The sequence below is a fragment of the Pimephales promelas genome, chromosome 6, assembly GCF_988280905.1.
Source record: "Pimephales promelas chromosome 6, fPimPro1.hap1.1, whole genome shotgun sequence".
Lineage (NCBI taxonomy): Eukaryota > Metazoa > Chordata > Actinopteri > Cypriniformes > Leuciscidae > Pimephales > Pimephales promelas.
Window position 1 is genome coordinate 2,129,266 of NC_142774.1, and position 18,733 is coordinate 2,147,998.

Here is an 18,733-nt window from a genome sequence, read left to right on the forward strand (position 1 = left end):
TTTAACATGAGGATATGACACTTCAACCAGTGCTAACAGCGGAAGAAAAGTTTAAACATGGCACACAGCAAAATCCCCAGTATTAAAATAACACTTTAAATCTGAATTATATAAACTCTGAGCAGAGAGTTAAATGAACACTGAAGCAGAGTTAAAGTTAATGAGATAATAATTGAGTGATGATTGAGCATTATTGAAGACACCTGATGTTAACAAGCAGTCTCGTGGCCTCAAGATAACTCAAGTTAGTATCTGAGGCCACGAGTCAGTCTTGCTTTTTTTCAAGATCGTGGCTGATTTGTAGATTGTACGCACAAAAAAAACTCAGTATTTTCACATTTTTGCCAATTTCCCATTCATTTTGCATGCGGGTCCATTTGGACCCAAACACCCCAAGTGTGACTATTTTTTTTTTACAACCACTTAGACTATTCACATCCTGTCCCCAATTTTTTGGGGTGTTCAAATACCAACAAAGTCACCAAATTTCCGAGGAAGCTGTGATTTAACTCTTTAATCTTCATCTGATTTAGACAACAAATCACATTTTTTTGGTGTTAGTAGTACTTTTATTACCATTTTTCTTTGACAAAATTTCAGTTTAGACCATTTTCATCTCTCATCATCATAATTTCACTTTTTTTCCAGCTAAATTACATTGTTCAAGCAACAAACACCTCCATTTCCAAACCATAAATTACAAAAATTCGTACCCAGGTAAACACAAACTTGCCTGCAAACCCTTAAAGGGACAGTACACCCAAAAAATGAAGATTACTCCACGATTTACTCACCGTCAAGTGCGACGCTCTTCTTTCAGACGAATACGATCGGAGTTATACGGAAAATGTCCGGGCTCTTCCAAGCTTTATAATGGCAGTGTATGGCCGATTCTGTTTTGAAGTGCATACAATCTTTTATGATGGATAGATGCACTTTTATGAACTTCAAAACACAGGACATTTTGATATATAACTCCGATCGCATTCGCCTGAAAGAAGCATGTCATCTACTGTACTCCTAGGATGGATTGAGGGCGAGTAAATCATGGGCTAATTTTAATTTTTGGGTGAACCGTCCCTTTAACGCTTCACACACGCGCACACACACATTCACGGCATGACACAGCGCCATCTGCTGGTCACGGGTAAATAAGGCTTCTCCAGTGTTCAGATTTACTCTTAGTGTCTGTATGCCTATACCAATATGGTAGTTTCCCAACTTAATCTAAAATATTAAGTTTAAACGTTAAGTAAATATGTGATAAACGTTTGTTGTTACATGCTTAGTTCGAGATAAATCTAGAAATTTAGGACCGAACCGTTATGTTGCCTTCACACTGGCAGTTGAAATCAGCTCCGTAATACGCAATACGTTCCCAACGGACGTCGTACTACACAGTGAAAAGCGTCGGACGCGGGTAGAACAAAAATGGCGGAGAGATTAAAGTTTGATTCTGTCAGTTCTGTATGATCTCTCTGATTAGGGTTATGCTGCGTGAGGAAAGTTGCTGAGGACGTTGACATGTCAGGTCGGCTAAAAAATGTGATATAGTGGTCAATAGTTCAATGTCTACCTTCAATTTAATTGTATTAACTGCCCTTATAAACGTTAGAAAGTCATGAAAATAAAAAATGACATCACAAATTATCGTTATAAAATCAATATTTATTTTATTAAAAGTTAATAATTCAGGTTTGTTTATCAGTACCATAGCAACGCTCAACTTCCGCTGGAATTGTCGGATAGGAACCGTCCGTAGCTTTTCGCAAGAGTTCAAATTTTTGAACGCATCCGGATGACCAACGGACACGATTTTCTTCGCACCGCACTCGGTCGGACCCGTTTCGGACCCATTCGCATGCGGTCTGCGAATCTCCATAGGAAATGAATGACTTCCGGTCGTTTCGCAGCCGCATCGGAGCTGATTTCAACTGCCAGTGTGAAGGCGGCGTTAAACTGAATTAGTAATAAGTCTATTCACTAAATGCCCCCGTTACCTTGAAACATAAAAAGCACATTTGCAGGAATTACAGTATCTCATTTCTGTCACAAATGATGTAGAATTAATAGAGATGAACGGAACAGAAAAATAATGAAAAATGAAATCATAGAACCAAATACAGAAGTTCACAATGCAAAACGCCGTTGGATCCCCATCAGTCGGTCATTTTGTTTTCTTCCTCAGCATATTTCGTTTATAAAAGAAAAAACATGCTTAACCCTAATTAACATCTGTCAATCAAACTCTTCTTTGAAAATACAGTATTTGCATCATTAAAACACAATTCACTTTAAAACCATAAATATGGACCGTTTTGTGTCTTAAAGGAACAGTTCTGTAAAACCAAAATCAGGTTTTGAACAACATCCGGTGAGTAAATTATGCGAATGTTTGGGTGAATTATTCCTTTAAAACATCTGCAATATGAGGATTTATGAACGGCTTTTAAACAAAATAATAATTGGAATCATCATTTATTCATAATCAAATGTATACATGTATACTACAAACATATCTATCCTGATAGATAACCTCTATGATCTACACCTCACCCTGAAGAGTCCAGTCGTGTTTTCCCAGGCGTCCCGGAGAAATGAAGCCGTGTTTCGTTACGTTCGGCGTTTATCGTGACGGAGCAGTGTGAGAAAGAGAGAGATTGTCCAGAAAACATACAGCCGTGAGCCACAAAGGGAGAGGTCAAGAGGTCAAGAAGTCAAAGTTCAGCTGATCACAAGGATGCCGAAGTGTTTCTTCAGCTGCTCCAGAAAGACGAACGTCAGGACGGTGTGAGGAATCAAGCGGATCCCGGCCGGAACTAAACCCTGCGTTACGATTGGACGAGAGAAACGTATTCATTTTAAAGATGTGATAATGTAATGAGCGGATTGAAGTAGCGAACACGCGATTATGACATTTAGACAAATCTAGCATGATCACAAATAAAGCAAAACTGGCACCTTGTAGAAGGCGAGTGGTCCCAGTTTGGCGGTTTCGGAAAGGCAGTGCACCACACCCTAAAACACAACAAATATGAAGAATCAGTGATAAACGTAAATATAACAATATGAGAGAAACTTTTCTGGCCAGATTTGAAAGCTTGATTCCATCATTCTGTGAACCGACACTAAAAACGTGTCCTCGACAGTTATGCTAGCGGCTAAACGTGTTAGCTATTCACAACGCCAGAGACAGCTAATCTGCTAGAGTGACCCACTGTATTTATTTATTTATAGATTTATTTACAATGCTACATTTGACATGATTAAGGCCGTGTGTCCACCAAAGCGTTTTTCCTCGCGCCTGGCGTACGTTTTCAATTGTTTTCAATGGGAGCGCCGCGTTTTTTAAACGCCATGAGCGTAACGAGGCGCTGAGCGGTTTTCTATCCGAGCGCACAACGTTTTTTACTGGTCGCCGAGAGTTGAAAGATGTTCAACTTTTGGATAAAACTTTTCTGGCCAGATTTGAAAGCTTGATTCCATCATTCTGCGAACGGACACTGAAAACGTGTCCTCGACAGTTATGCTAGCGGCTAAACGTGTTAGCTATTCACAACGTCAGAGACAGCTAATCCGCTAGAGTGACCCACTGTATTTATTTATTTATAGATTTATTTACAATGCTACATTTGACATGATTAAGGCCGTGTGTCCACCAAAGCGTTTTTCCACGCGCCTGGCGTACGTTTTCAATTGTTTTCAATGGGAGCGCCGCGTTTTTTAAACGCCATGAGCGTAACGAGGCGCAGAGCGTTTTTTTCACGCTGAAGTGCCGAGCGCACGGCATTTTTTACTGGTCGCCGAGAGTTGAAAGATGTTCAACTTTTGGATAAAACTTTTCTGGCCAGATTTGAAACCTTGATTCCATCATTCTGCGAACCGACACTGAAAACGTGTCCTCGACAGTTATGCTAGCGGCTAAACGTGTTAGCTATTCACAACGTCAGAGACAGCTAATCCGCTAGAGTGACCCACTGTATTTATTTATTTATAGATTTATTTACAATGCTACATTCGACATGATTAAGTCCGCGTGTCCACCAAAGCGTTTTTCCACGCACCTAGCGTACGTTTTCAATTGTTTTCAATGGGAGCGCCGCGTTTTTTTAAACGCCATGAGCGTAACGAGGCGCTGAGCGGTTTTCTATCCGTTTTTTACTGGTTGTCGAGAGTTGAAAGATGTTCAACTTTGGATAAAACGCAGCGCTCGTCACTGTCACTTTTTACCCAGCCGTCCAATCACAGTGGAGGGGCGGGGCTAAACCACACCGACCAACTGCCACAAGATTCAAACTGTACAATGACATCAACCAGCAGAGCTAACCCAACAACATGTGTGAAAAAATATTTTTTAGTATGAAACAAATTGTCTGTGAAATCAGTTACAAGTAAACTGTGCCGCGGATATTCCGTATCATAGCAACCAAAAGTCTAACGGAAAAAAAAAAAAAAACGCCAAAACGTTTTTTTCAGCAGGCTAAAAACGCTTTGGTGGACACACGGCCTTATACGTATGTTTTACTTGTTTGTTTTATTATTTATATATAATATGTTGATGCTTTGGCAACATTGTGTTACACAGTCATGCTAATAAAGCAAATTATTAGAGAGAGAGAGAGATTGAGAGAGAGACACTCACTCTGTATTCTCCTTTGGAGTTCATTAATCTGGTCTTTATGACGTCCAGCGGCTGGCAGAGGAACGTCGCACAACCTCCCTGAGAGAAAGATGACGGAAACAGTTATGTGTGTGTGTGTGTGTGTGTGTGCAGTCAAACCAACATTTAATCACACACACCTTCAACATTTCTAACATTATCACAGTTTATTCGCCATAGAAGAACAGACAAAACCAGTGAAATATCGACTGATTTAATAACTCTGTTAAACTCTCACACATGTTGAATATCTGTCAGCTGATAAAGTTAACTACACTATTAGATAATACCAGTTTAGCTCAAACGGTGACCTAGCAATGCGAATGTTGTTCAGTGTGTGTGTAGAAATGTGGATTAGCAATTAAAGAAAACACACACTAAAGCAAAACATGGTCAAAGTGTCTCATCATTAACTCTTTCCCCGCCAGCATCCATCCAGATCTGATTCTCGTCCTGGGTCAACGTTTCGTTCAGTAACATTAGGACGTTTTGATTTATATGCTGTTTAATGTTGATGATTGTGTTATTTGACATTTTCCTCTGCTTGCATATGAGATCACATGTTTCTGCTTCTTCACATGTGTTTTGATCAGGATCTTCAGTACTCTTTTAGAAGATGTGTAATAGCGCCCCCTACCGTATAACAGTGGTAACACGGGAATTTCCAACAATGGCGAGGAAAGTTAAAAATAAAACAATTACACTTCTACAAGTAAATATAACTAATACTGTTATCAAAAATACCCTATGATTGACCAATCAGAGGCTCCAGTACTCACAGCGATGAAGCTGGACAGGAAGTGTGTGAGTATGTTGTCTCCCATGAGTCCTGTGCCCAACACCAGCTGCTTGGCCTGATCGTAACATGCCAGCTGACACACACACACACACACACAGAAGTTCAGCATCATAGACCGCTACATGTCCTCATTCTTCCCTCGCAGGTCAAAATGACCCGAAGCCCTTTTTATTTATTTTTTTATTTTTGTTGTCCAGAAAGCTTATTTTATTTCATTTTGATAATTAAAGCAACATTTTTTTTTTGGGAGATTTTTTTTGTTATTTTATATTTTACCTTTGAATTTCTAGATTGGATCTAACAAATAATAAATAAATAGTCATTAAAGCACATTCCTCACATTCATTCTTTCAACTTAAATTTTAAATAACTCACAATTTCATGCCTAAACCTTTTAATTCAGCTCATAATATCTTGCATTGGGTGTATTCGCTGACCTCTTGTGGAAAAATTATAATATATCATGACTCTTGCCAATAGATGTGACTCTAGATCTATATGGATCAAATGAGCCGTTTAGTCACTTAGTATGCATACAGATACATCATGTAGACATTATAATATCATTTTTTGTCAAGTTTTAGCATTTTTAGTTTGAATTTTGAGCATTTTTAGTTTTTTTTTAGGTTTTTCTATGTCATGTGGACATTATAATATCATTTTTTGGTAAAGTTTTAGCATTTTTAGTTGGAATTTTGAGCATTTTTAGGTTTTTCTATGTCATATGGACATTATAATATCATTTTTTGGTAAAGTTTTAGCAATTTTAGTTTGAATTTTGAGCATTTTTAGGTTTTTTTTAGGTTTTTCTATGTCATGTGGACATTATAATATCATTTTTTGGTAAAGTTTTAGCATTTTTAGTTGGAATTTTGAGCATTTTTAGCTTTTTTTTTTAGGTTTTTCTATGTCATGTGGACATTATAATATCATTTTTTGGTAAAGTTTTAGCATTTTTAGTTTGAATTTTGAGCATTTTTAGGTTTTTCTATGTCATGTGGACATTATAATATCATTTTTTGGTAAAGTTTTAGCAATTTTAGTTTGAATTTTGAGCATTTTTAGGTTTTTCTATGTCATGTAGACATTATAATATCATTTTTTGGTAAATGTTTTGCATTTTTAGTTTGAATTTTGAGCATTTTTAGGTTTTTCTATGTCATGTAGACATTATAATATCATTTTTTGGTAAAGTTTTAGCAATTTTAGTTTGAATTTTGAGCATTTTTAGGTTTTTTTTAGGTTTTTCTATGTCATGTGGACATTATAATATCATTTTTTGGTAAAGTTTTAGCATTTTTAGTTGGAATTTTGAGCATTTTTAGCTTTTTTTTTTAGGTTTTTCTATGTCATGTGGACATTATAATATCATTTTTTGGTAAAGTTTTAGCATTTTTAGTTGGAATTTTGAGCATTTTTAGGTTTTTCTATGTCATGTGGACATTATAATATCATTTTTTGGTAAAGTTTTAGCAATTTTAGTTTGAATTTTGAGCATTTTTAGTTTTTTTTTAGGTTTTTCTATGTCATGTGGACATTATAATATCATTTTTTGGTAAAGTTTTAGCATTTTTAGTTGGAATTTTGAGCATTTTTAGCTTTTTTTTTTAGGTTTTTCTATGTCATGTGGACATTATAATATCATTTTTTGGTAAAGTTTTAGCATTTTTAGTTGGAATTTTGAGCATTTTTAGGTTTTTCTATGTCATGTGGACATTATAATATCATTTTTTGGTAAAGTTTTAGCAATTTTAGTTTGAATTTTGAGCATTTTTAGGTTTTTCTATGTCATGTAGACATTATAATATCATTTTTTGGTAAAGTTTTAGCAATTTTAGTTTGAATTTTGAGCATTTTTAGGTTTTTTTTAGGTTTTTCTATGTCATGTGGACATTATAATATCATTTTTTGGTAAAGTTTTAGCAATTTTAGTTTGAATTTTGAGCATTTTTAGGTTTTTCTATGTCATGTAGACATTATAATATCATTTTTTGGTAAAGTTTTAGCAATTTTAGTTTGAATTTTGAGCATTTTTAGGTTTTTCTATGTCATGTAGACATTATAATATCATTTTTTGGTAAATGTTTTGCATTTTTAGTTGGAATTTTGAGCATTTTTAGGTTTTTCTATGTCATGTAGACATTATAATATCATTTTTTGGTAAAGTTTTAGCAATTTTAGTTTGAATTTTGAGCATTTTTTGGTTTTTCTATGTCATGTAGACATTATAATATCATTTTTTGGTAAAGTTTTAGCAATTTTAGTTTGAATTTTGAGCATTTTTAGGTTTTTCTATGTCATGTAGACATTATAATATCATTTTTTGGTAAAGTTTTAGCAATTTTAGTTTGAATTTTTAACAATTTTTAGGTTTTTTTTAGGTTTTTCTATGTCATGTGGACATTATAATATCATTTTTTGGTAAAGTTTTAGCAATTTTAGTTTGAATTTTGAGCATTTTTAGGTTTTTCTATGTCATGTAGACATTATAATATCATTTTTTGGTAAAGTTTTAGCAATTTTAGTTTGAATTTTGAGCATTTTTAGGTTTTTCTATGTCATGTAGACATTATAATATCATTTTTTGGTAAATGTTTTGCATTTTTAGTTGGAATTTTGAGCATTTTTAGGTTTTTCTATGTCATGTAGACATTATAATATCATTTTTTGGTAAAGTTTTAGCAATTTTAGTTTGAATTTTGAGCATTTTTTGGTTTTTCTATGTCATGTAGACATTATAATATCATTTTTTGGTAAAGTTTTAGCAATTTTAGTTTGAATTTTGAGCATTTTTTGTTTTTTCTATGTGTACTGAAGCATTCCTTGCCCTCCATTCATTCCTATGGGGGTCAAATTGACCCGTGACAGCAGGATTTGACCCTTTTTTTAAATTTCAATCACAAAACTCCTCGATCCATTACAAAAAAAAAAAAAATGAGGCAAAAGTCAGGGGATTTTGAACTGATTTTTTTTAACATCTTCATATTTTTGACTTTATGATTTTGACCTGAGGGAAGGATGAGGATTATACACTTATTTAGGAGTAAATCTCAATCCTACAGTATGTATTATATGATTTGATATTTGATATGCTCCCATCATGCACTGCTTCCTCACCTGTCCGACGGTGACCAGAGCTCCTCTGCTGGACGCCATAGTGGCTCCTGAGAACAGCTTCCTGGTTCCCTCTGAGAGAAACATGATTAGAGAGACACATTCAGACATGTACAGAGGGTAATGACAGTCAGAGATGCAGAAGTGTGCTTTACCTTCCCGCCAGACCCGGAAGAGTCCGTCCAGCGCGTGTTTATAGCTGCGACACACACACACACACACATGTTGAAAGTAAATCACATTATCGGGTGTGTAAACACTGTTTCTAGATGGAGACACACTCACTTTCTCCTCTGCTCTGCAGGAAGCTTCACATCGTTCTGCATCCTGAGGACATAAACAGCATGAAATAATCACCAATAATCAAACATCCCACCCGTAACACACCCCGCACGATACACACCGAACGTTCACCATGTCTGCCGGAGTCCCGATGAAGCCGCCGGTGAACCCTGCAGGGGAACACACACCGTTTATCTGATTTATATACGCATCAGGGTTATGATCGTTAACTAAAAATAAATGTTTTTGTTACTTGAAATGAAATAAATATTAATTAGAAAATTAAATATATGTAAAAAAAAATAAACCAAAAAAAACCTATTTTAATTTAGTATTTGTCATTTTTATTAGTTATTTGACCCCTTAGGAATGAATTGAGCACGAGGAATACTTCAGTACACATAGAAAAACCTAAAATTGCTCAAAATACAGACTAAAAATGTTTAAACTTTAATGTCTACATGTGTATCTGAATGCAAACTGAAGAAAAGATCTAGAGGCAAGAGTCATGATATATCATGCTATATTATTATTATCCCACAAGAGGTCGACAAACACCCACTGTAAGATATTCTGAGCTGAATTGAAAGGATTAGGCATAAAATTGTGAGTTATTTAAAATTCTTGAAAGAATGTGAGGAATGTACTTAAATTATTAATTTATTTATTGACCAAATCTAGTAATTTAAAAGGTAAAAAAAAAATGCATTAGAAAATAGAAAAGCATTATCAAAAAAAATCACATAAAATAAAATAAAAATCACACAAAATAATTATATATATATATATATATATATATATATAAATAAATATAATAATAAATAAATATAAAAATAAATATATTATATATATATATATATATATATATATATATATATATATTTATTTATTTATTTTTATTTTTTTATTTTTTATTTATTTATTTATTTTTCTTTTTTGGGGGGGGCTTCAGGTAATTTTGCCCCGCGAGTGCGAGGGTAGGAAGAAGGTTAAGGTCATCAGCCAAGCTCTTATCCTCCATTTCTAAGCACTGCCTCCTAAAATCAACATAAACTACAATGTACAGCGACCGAACATCTTGTGTTCTCAATAAGTGTGCGGCGTTTAATGTCCTGCAGAGATTAGAGAGCATAACATCTCAGAACTTCAGCCAAACACAGATAACAGAGGTCCTTGTTATCAGTGATGACGAACATCTATTGCCGCTTATCTTCACTCTCGACCACGAACAGCCAATAATCAGGCCAAGAACTTATGATTGACATGACCTCTGTTTATTATCATCTCCACAGTACGTGCCGTCCTCCCCTCTCCTGACCAGGCATCCGTTACGTCTACACACTTCACTTCCTCCGAGCCGAGTCCAACATCCTCGGGTTAGTTCATGGAAATGCCCTAATACACCTCTCCAGAGTTTCCATTTGATTGAGTAAAAGTACTCCAGTAAGATCGCTCCAAACTTACAGTGGACCAACAAACACGGCTAAAATTGTTTTATTGTTTCATTTTATTTTATCACCGTCATTATTAAGGCGAGACACTACAGGTGAATAGGGTAATTTTTTTAACTAGCAGATATCACCATGAAATAGGGCTGGGTATTAACATAAATTTCACAATTCGATTCGATTTCGATTCACAAGCTTGCAATTCGATTCGATTTCGATTCGATTCAATATTGAATCAATGTGACATGATACGGATTTCGATAAGTTGTACTCTCTTTTAACACACTTTCAGATGCTCATTCTTGTTTATTTCGCGCTGTGACTGGTATTATTAAGCCGGAGGAGAGATCAAAATGTGCCAAAATGTTATTTACATTTTTGAATTTCTAAAGAAAATGGACGTAATTTGAAAATTGAGACTTTGTTTCATATCAATAGTAACAAAGGACAACCTGCGCAGCCGCGATACAATGATCCATTCATTCAAATGAAACAGGATGACTAATCGATTCTTGAGATTTAAGAATCGATATCGGTTCGTAAAAATGAGAATCGATTAATATCGAGAAATCGATATTTATTACCCAGCCCTACCATGAAACTTTCCCAGTTGATTCCCTACATTAAGATGAGAAAAAAATATATTACAAGTTTTCTGTAATTTAATGTTTGAATATGCAAATGAGGCTTAAATATGCACTAATTTGCATATATTTGTAAAAAAACGAAATCCGAGTGTTGGATAAAGCCAGGTTCAAAATTCTTTTTTCGGAGGGATTTATGTATATCTACTTTTGTTATCCTGTAAATCAGAATATACCGTCAGTAGCCTTAAAAAAAATGATTTTCGCCATGTTTTTTTTGGAATAAACTGTTATATAAATCAGGCTAGGAATAACGTATTTACAAATCCCTCTGTGAATGTCTTAATGATATAACTAGGTACAAGACTGGAAAGTTTGGTGTATATCGGTGCTACTGAAGTGGAGATTTCGGACTTAGAGAATGAGAGAAAAGTCATTTTGAGAAAACTGGCTTTAAAGATTAGCATCAGCCAATGAGATCGCGCATTTAGAGTTAAATCCCCCCTTTTACTTTCATTGGTTGCTGATAAAAAGGAAATGACCATATTTGGATCCGACAGCGTTGTACAGGAGAAAGAGAGCTTTCAAACGTGGTGTGTGATGACAGGGTGCAGATCGCGTCGCTGAGCAGCAGAACGATTTATAACGACAAATTTTTACGAATTTATGAAAAATCTACAGACGCAAACAGACAAAGTGTAGTAAAATTAAGACCTAAATGTGTATTTCAGACTTTTTTTCACCACAAGTCTGAAAGACATATTATTGAAGATCCCAAAATCTCAAAACTGACCAGTAAAAAAAAAACAAACAAAAAAAAACGATGTTTTTGCCTGCCGTGTCTCGCCTTAATTGTGTGCGTGTTTATTTCTCTTCTGTAAAGTACTTTGTAAAGACGGTTTTAAAAGGTTGCTAGATAAATAAAGCTTAACGTACTTCCTCTAAATCTTACGATCTGTGTTGCACTGCGCGTCTCATCGTGAGGTAGTGTGTGTGTGTGTGTGTGTTCACCTCCAAATGCCCCCAGCAGGACTTTCTGATAGAAGGGCATGGGTCCCTGACTGCCGCTGCCCATCATGTCTCGCACCGTCTCGTAGATGGCGAACCGCGTGAGAGAATACGACATCTGCACACACACACACACACACACACACACACACACATCAATTCATCCTCTTCTGTGTAAGAAGATCTTAACCATGTTTCGCCTGTAAACACTAACACTTAAGCATGAGAGATTTCACACTGTAAACAGAAGTTCTCCAGTTTCATGGACACACACACAGAACTGCTCGACAGGATGCTTAATGCTAATGCTTCTCGCAAACACATCTTGTGTGTTTTACACCTATTGTTCTCCTTCACACACCACGACACCAGAGCCCGTCTAACGGAGAGCCTTGGCACTTCCTATTAGCCCCGTTGTGTATCATCCTGGTTGCAGTTCCATTAGAATTCCACTGGGGGTGATCATGAGCGAGAGCAGAATGAATGGGAGTCTATGGGGCTAAACGGCTAAATGTGTCTCTCTCACCTGCTTGTCATTAAATCAAAATAGATTTTATTGTTGATTCCGCAAGTTCAATATAGATTATAGTCCAAAAGTTGAATGAACGAGTATTTATGTCCTTTCGATGTCTTACAGGTTAAGCTGTTGTTGGCCGGAGCACGCTAGCATTCTGCTATTGTGTGACGTCATCACAGTTTTGAACGGATTTTTTGAACAGATAAGTGAACTTAAAAATGAAATTTTCAGCTGAGTGTATTATCTTAGCCCTCCCTTTTGAATTCAACTTTCAAATTACTTGACAAAAAATTACATCCTGAGAAACGTGGATTTTTTGGGGTGAAACCCCATTGACTCCCATTCATTCTGCACTCGACCGCGAGCGCCCCCGCATGGACAGAGACGCGTTACTGCAGCCAGTCCAGAAACCGGAAATAACCAGCCAGTGCCAATTCTCTTCAATTAGACATTCTCTGACGCCAGATCTGTATCTGAAACACACTTAGACTATTATTCGTTTGAAAAAAATGTGTCAAGTGTCATTGTGGGGAATATTACACGGCATTTATTTAAAGATGACTTCCTCACTATTGTTCAGGCTTTCTGCAGTGTCACGGTGAACCTTCATAACTCAGTTTCGGTTTGATGATGATGATGATGGTGGTGAAGATAACGTCCTCACTATTGTTCTGCTGTGTCAACGTTCATAACTCAATTTTTCATCTGTCAAATTTAAGACTTTTTAAGGCCTTAAATTGTGATTTTGATATTTTAGACTTTTTAAGACTCCGCGGAAACTGTTAAACAGCATTTTTTACAGCATTCAAGACGTATTTTGAATAAACGAAGTGAATTCACGTGTGTTCGCTTCTTCACGACTCAAGCTCTTTGATGTTACATCTCTCTAACGGAAAACACACGTTACGTTGGATGGCGAAGGCTGTGTGTGTGAAATATTCCAGTGTCCAGCTTTCCCAGAATCCCCCGCGGGATATGAACGGGGTCTGACCTGTCTGCAGAGGGACGCGCTGAGGCCGTTGTAGAGCGCCAGCACACCGTCGCTCTTCACCACGTGCATCGCCATGCCAACCATCCTCATCCTCACCTCCTGCTGCGTCTGCAGGTGCACCTGTTCAACGACATCATCATCATTTCCTTCACATGAGCCTGACACAGATACAAAATATACAAAACAAAAAGCACACACAATACAAACACATTTTAATACCCTAGGTGAGTACATATATAGTGGGTGGGTGTGTGTAGTAAATATTATCTATCCAAATAGACACAGTTCATGTTATACAGAGTCGAGCTCAAGTGTGTAAAATGTGCAACAATTTTCTCATTCAAGCATTATAAAGATCTGCACACACAGCACGCAACATGTTGTAACAAAACCTCTCTCACACACCCTAAACACACACCCTAGTGCACTGTAGGATGGTTTGAACAGTGGCCAACATTAACTTTCACATATCATTCAATTCAAAGAAGATGTTCTGCTTTAATAGTACACAGTTTGATAAACTCGAGACTGAACAGGTCGGCCATAAACCGAATAAAGTGCGGAAATATTACAATATCAAGAAGATGATTTACAGAAATGTGTTTGCAACTTGTATCCTCAGTTTTGACCATATTCGCAGACCATTGGTGAAACTAGAGCCCGACCGATAAAGAATATTTTCCGATACCGATACAAATATTTTAGGGTTTTAAAATCCGATATATCGGCCGATATTTTATTTATTTATTTGAAACTGGACATGATAGTCACAATTTTGTCGCTTATTTGAGTTAAGAGAACTGATGCGGATGTTCTCTTAATTGTTATTCAAGCAATGTGTGTATCGTGACCAACTCAACGAGTGTTGCCAACAGGAACGGTGTAGAGCGCCCTCTGGTGGACAAACTATACAACACTCATGACATGGTTCAAGCGTGTTTCGTCCGTTTTTATTTTATTTTTGAAATATTCATTTATCGGCCATTATAACTGCCGATACCGATAGTTTGGAAAACGCCTAATATCGGCCGATAATATCGGTCTCGCTCTAGGTCAAATCTTATACGACTCCATTAGTTTACATTAACAACGAGCAATTCATGTGTTATGGTATTTATTAATCACAGTTCTTAAAAATACAGCTGTGTCATCATCAACATCATCAGATTCAGCTTCTGATTTTAATCATTTACTAATACATGTCAATAAGTGTTTTTCATTGTTAGTTCATGTTCACTGATGTAGTTTACTAATGAATGTTAACAAACGAAAGCGTTTGCAGATGATTTATAAAGGTCAAAGGTCGCGCTGAGATTGGACTCACGAGGGTCTCGCTGTCTCTCTTTAAACACGCAGTCTGAAGGGTAACCGGGTCAAGCACCACTTCTGAACTCAGAACACTGTTTTTAACTTCAGCCAGTGTGTGTGTGTGTGTGTGTGTGTGTGTGTGTTAAGCTGCACTTATCTGTGGGTTTTGTTTGGTTTTAGTGAATAGCCGACAATCTGAGCTCACTCAGCCGGTTATCTCGTAAAACACACGAGAGCCTCAGCAGATCTGATACACTCTCTACACACTGTCTCTCCTTCTTCCAATTCATTCATTGCCAGTGCTTTCCAGCCACCTGATACTTTCCTTTGTGAAACTCTCTGATGAAAAAGCCCCAAGTTATTTTTCTTATATATAAACGATATATGCAAAGTGTCGGATGTTTTAAATTTTATTCTTTTCGCGGATGATACAACAATTTATTGTTCTGGCCCAAATCTTACAGAGCTTGTGTTGGTGGTAGAGAAAGAATTGTATAAACTAAAGAATTGGTTTGATTTGAATAAATTGTCACTAAATTTAAATAAAACAAAATTCATGGTATTTAGTGATAAAGAGTTAAATAATGAGATCAGGATTACTATTAATGAAAATATATTAGAAAGAGTAAATCATATAAAATTTCTTGGAGTAATTATTGATTGTAAAATGACATGGAAACCGCATATTTTTAACGTTCAGAAGAAAGTATCAAAAACGATTGCAATTTTGTACAAGTTGCAGTATATTTTGAGTAAAAATGCATTACATTTACTTTATAGTTCACTTGTCACACCATACTTAACATATGGTATTGAAATTTGGGGAAATACATACAAAACTATAACCAATCCAATTTTTTTTATTACAAAAGAAGGTTATCAGATTAATTAACTATGCACCTTACAATTCACCAAGTAATTTACTGTTTCATTAATCAAAAATTTTGAAGTTTTATGATTTAGTTGATTTGTACACATTAAAATTTATTTACCAAGTCAAATAAAATAAAACTCCTAAATGTTTACAATTATTATTTTCCCAGCGAGAACGTAAATGATCTTAGAGGATTATGTATATTTAACCAACCACAAGAACATTCTACATTAAGAGAACACTGTTTATCAAATAAAGGAGTTAAATTGTGGAATAGTTGCTGTAATGAGTTAAAACAAGCCTTGTAAAAAAAATTACAAGAGAATAACATTGGGAAAATATACAATAGAATAAAAATGAATTAGACAGGCTTGCTTCTGGTGTGGCCAATGGTCCACTAATGTGTTAATGTTAATTTTATGAACAGATGTTGTCATTAATGAGTTACATTTGATTCTAAAGTTAAGGGCAGGCATAATAAGCTTTAGCTTCCGCCTGCACCTGGTCATCTATAGTATTTATGTTTTGATGATTTGATTGATTGATTGAATGATCTGTAAATGACCAAACCGAATAAATGAAAAAATGAAAAAAACACACAGTAAAACTTCTTCTGGAGCACACACACACACACATTGAAGGTCAAAGCAAGACAAGATAATCAAAGTCCAGCAAACCGGACTCAACTGGACACAGATGGCAGACATGTGTTGATCTCACATGTGCGACTCCAGAGGAATCTGGACAAAAGCACGCATGAATGAACACACACACACACACTCACTATTGCGCTTCTCGCTCTCTCTCTCACACTCTTAATCTCACTCTGGTGCTCGCTCGCTCGCTCACTCTCTCTCTCTCTTACACACACACACTAGTATACTGATGCTGATAGTGAACACTTCCTGTCCCACACAGCAGCATTACTCACAGAGCGCTGATCCTGAAACACCACTGGCCTATACCAACCAGCATGCAGGACATTCATCCGCACTGAGCAGGTGGAAAACAATTAACACACACACATCCAACTCTATTATTATATCAACACATCAATTACAAGATCCGGCGACTACTGTGGGCTACAGAACAAGAGAAACCTGTGTGTGTGTGTGTGTCATCTACAACACCGCTGTGTCCTTCAACAGTCAGGAAGTGTTTGGGAGTCGCACTGACCTCCGTACTGTTATAATGTGATTACACACACACACTCTATTGGGTTAGTCACACATGACATCGCACGAGGCCAATAAACTGATCCCAAATCAGAGTCAGAGCTATTGACATCTGCCTGTCATTTAACATCTGAAGTGCAGGATCAATTTATTCATTATATTTCTAGAATTCATTTAAATGCTTTTCCTTTAAAACTTTAAAAAAGTACAAAATTGCTGTGATAAAATAATAATAAATCAAACCAACAATCATTTTACACAAAATTAGACCGGAAACATATAATTTGACAAAGTTGTCAGTAGATTTAGTAAAGACAAAATTATTTAAAGGATTATTATGTTGATATGTTATTAAAATGGTCAAATATTAACTGATTTATCAGATGAAACATCTAGGTTTTCGGTCGTTTTAGTGCTAAATAAGCATTTAATGGTGTTAATATGGCCAGATATTATAAGATTTATTGGATGTAAAATGTAATTACAATTCGACTTTGAGTCTGAGATTGTTAAAATGGCTAAATATTACAGTCGTGAAATATTCATAACTGAACAATGCTGTCAGGAGATTTGGAGAAAGCTATACAAGCACTATACTGATAAAGTGACCAAATATTATGATGTATTGCATATAAAATGTTCAGTCCAATTGGAAAAAGGCTGTTTTTGGATCTGAAACGCTACAAGTTTATTGTGCCCATAGAATTAAAATGGCCAAATATTATCCAAATTAGGCTAAACAAACAAACAAACATTAAAATTTAACATGGCTGTCCATATCTAGAACAAAAGTATTTAAAATGACCAAATATTGTCGGATTTTTCTGACTTCAAATGACATGTTGGCAGATTTCAGAACAGATCAGCAAAATTATGATAAAATAGAGTTAAAATAGCTTAATATTTTACGATTCGTGTTATCGGTCGATATGTTTAACTTTAACTATCATATCAATTATCAAAATGGGGAACTATGCACAGTTTTCTATTCAAAGCCACACACACACACACACACACACACACACACACAGGTCATGTGCTCGAGCGTTGTTGTCTTCCTCTGGGGGTGAAAATTGGACCGATAATCTGTCATTCTACCTGCGCGCGCGCGCGCGCACACACACACACACACACACACTCACCTTGATCAGGTCCAGCGGGTGCGTGCAACAAGCGGCTCCACACGACGCGATCCCACCGAAATACCAGCGCGACATGCGTTTCTCCGCCATCTCTCCGGTCCCCGTTAGCTTCGCTTCTCTCGGTGTGGTTGCACGCGACGCGTCCTGTGCTGCGCGTTGCTGCGTGCGTGGATGATCTCGCTAATCTTCCGCGAGGTCAAGAGCGGAACGGTGATGTTTCCGATGTGCTCGAGACATGCCGAGTGCGTGGCGTGCGTGACCGGGGCGCGCGGACAAACAAAGCGTTGCAAAGTTCACGAGCAGCCAATTGCTCGCGAGGAATCTGGAACGGCCTCCCGGTGCGCCAGAACCTCCTACTGGCACACACACATTACAAACGCACAAAAAGAGATATAAAAAAAACATCCATCCGAGTGTTAGGTGTTCATTTGGGAACGAGGGCTGGACTCTTAAAGGGACAGTACGCGCTGAAATGACGTAGGGACTGGGGATTAACTGCACCGTCACTTTAAGACGAGACACTTCCTCATTTACACGCAACTTTTAGAGGGGGTGGAGACACAATACTGCATTTGGCACAATACTGTGGTGTCAAATGTTTAGTTGGCCAGTAGCTAAACGTTTGTTCTGGAGACATGACTGACTGACTGAATGAATGTAGGCCTACTGTATAATATCCATAGTCTGTCTAAAAATGAAATAAAAGTAAATAAATTCAACTATAAACATCAATACATAAATTACATGAGATATTATCATTAAGTTATACTGAGCATTGAAATAAAAGACCAATATGTGACTGTAATGCAACAAGAAAAAAAATCTACATTT

General features: G+C 36.5%; 1 protein-coding gene across 1 annotated transcript; it reads right to left on the reverse strand.

The window, feature by feature from the left end:
- Window positions 1-546: 546 nt before the first annotated feature.
- slc25a10b (solute carrier family 25 member 10b) lies at window positions 547-18,352 on the reverse strand. The gene is made up of 11 exons (XM_039647735.2): window positions 17,903-18,352; window positions 13,404-13,523; window positions 11,899-12,013; window positions 8,977-9,025; window positions 8,859-8,900; window positions 8,729-8,772; window positions 8,577-8,647; window positions 5,440-5,532; window positions 4,643-4,720; window positions 2,962-3,018; window positions 547-2,826 (listed from the first exon to the last, which is right to left on the reverse strand). The coding sequence occupies exons 1-11, from the start codon at window positions 17,990-17,992 to the stop codon at window positions 2,725-2,727; spliced, it is 861 nt and encodes a 286-aa protein (XP_039503669.1). The 5' UTR covers window positions 17,993-18,352; the 3' UTR covers window positions 547-2,724.
- Between the last annotated feature and the right edge of the window lie 381 nt (window positions 18,353-18,733).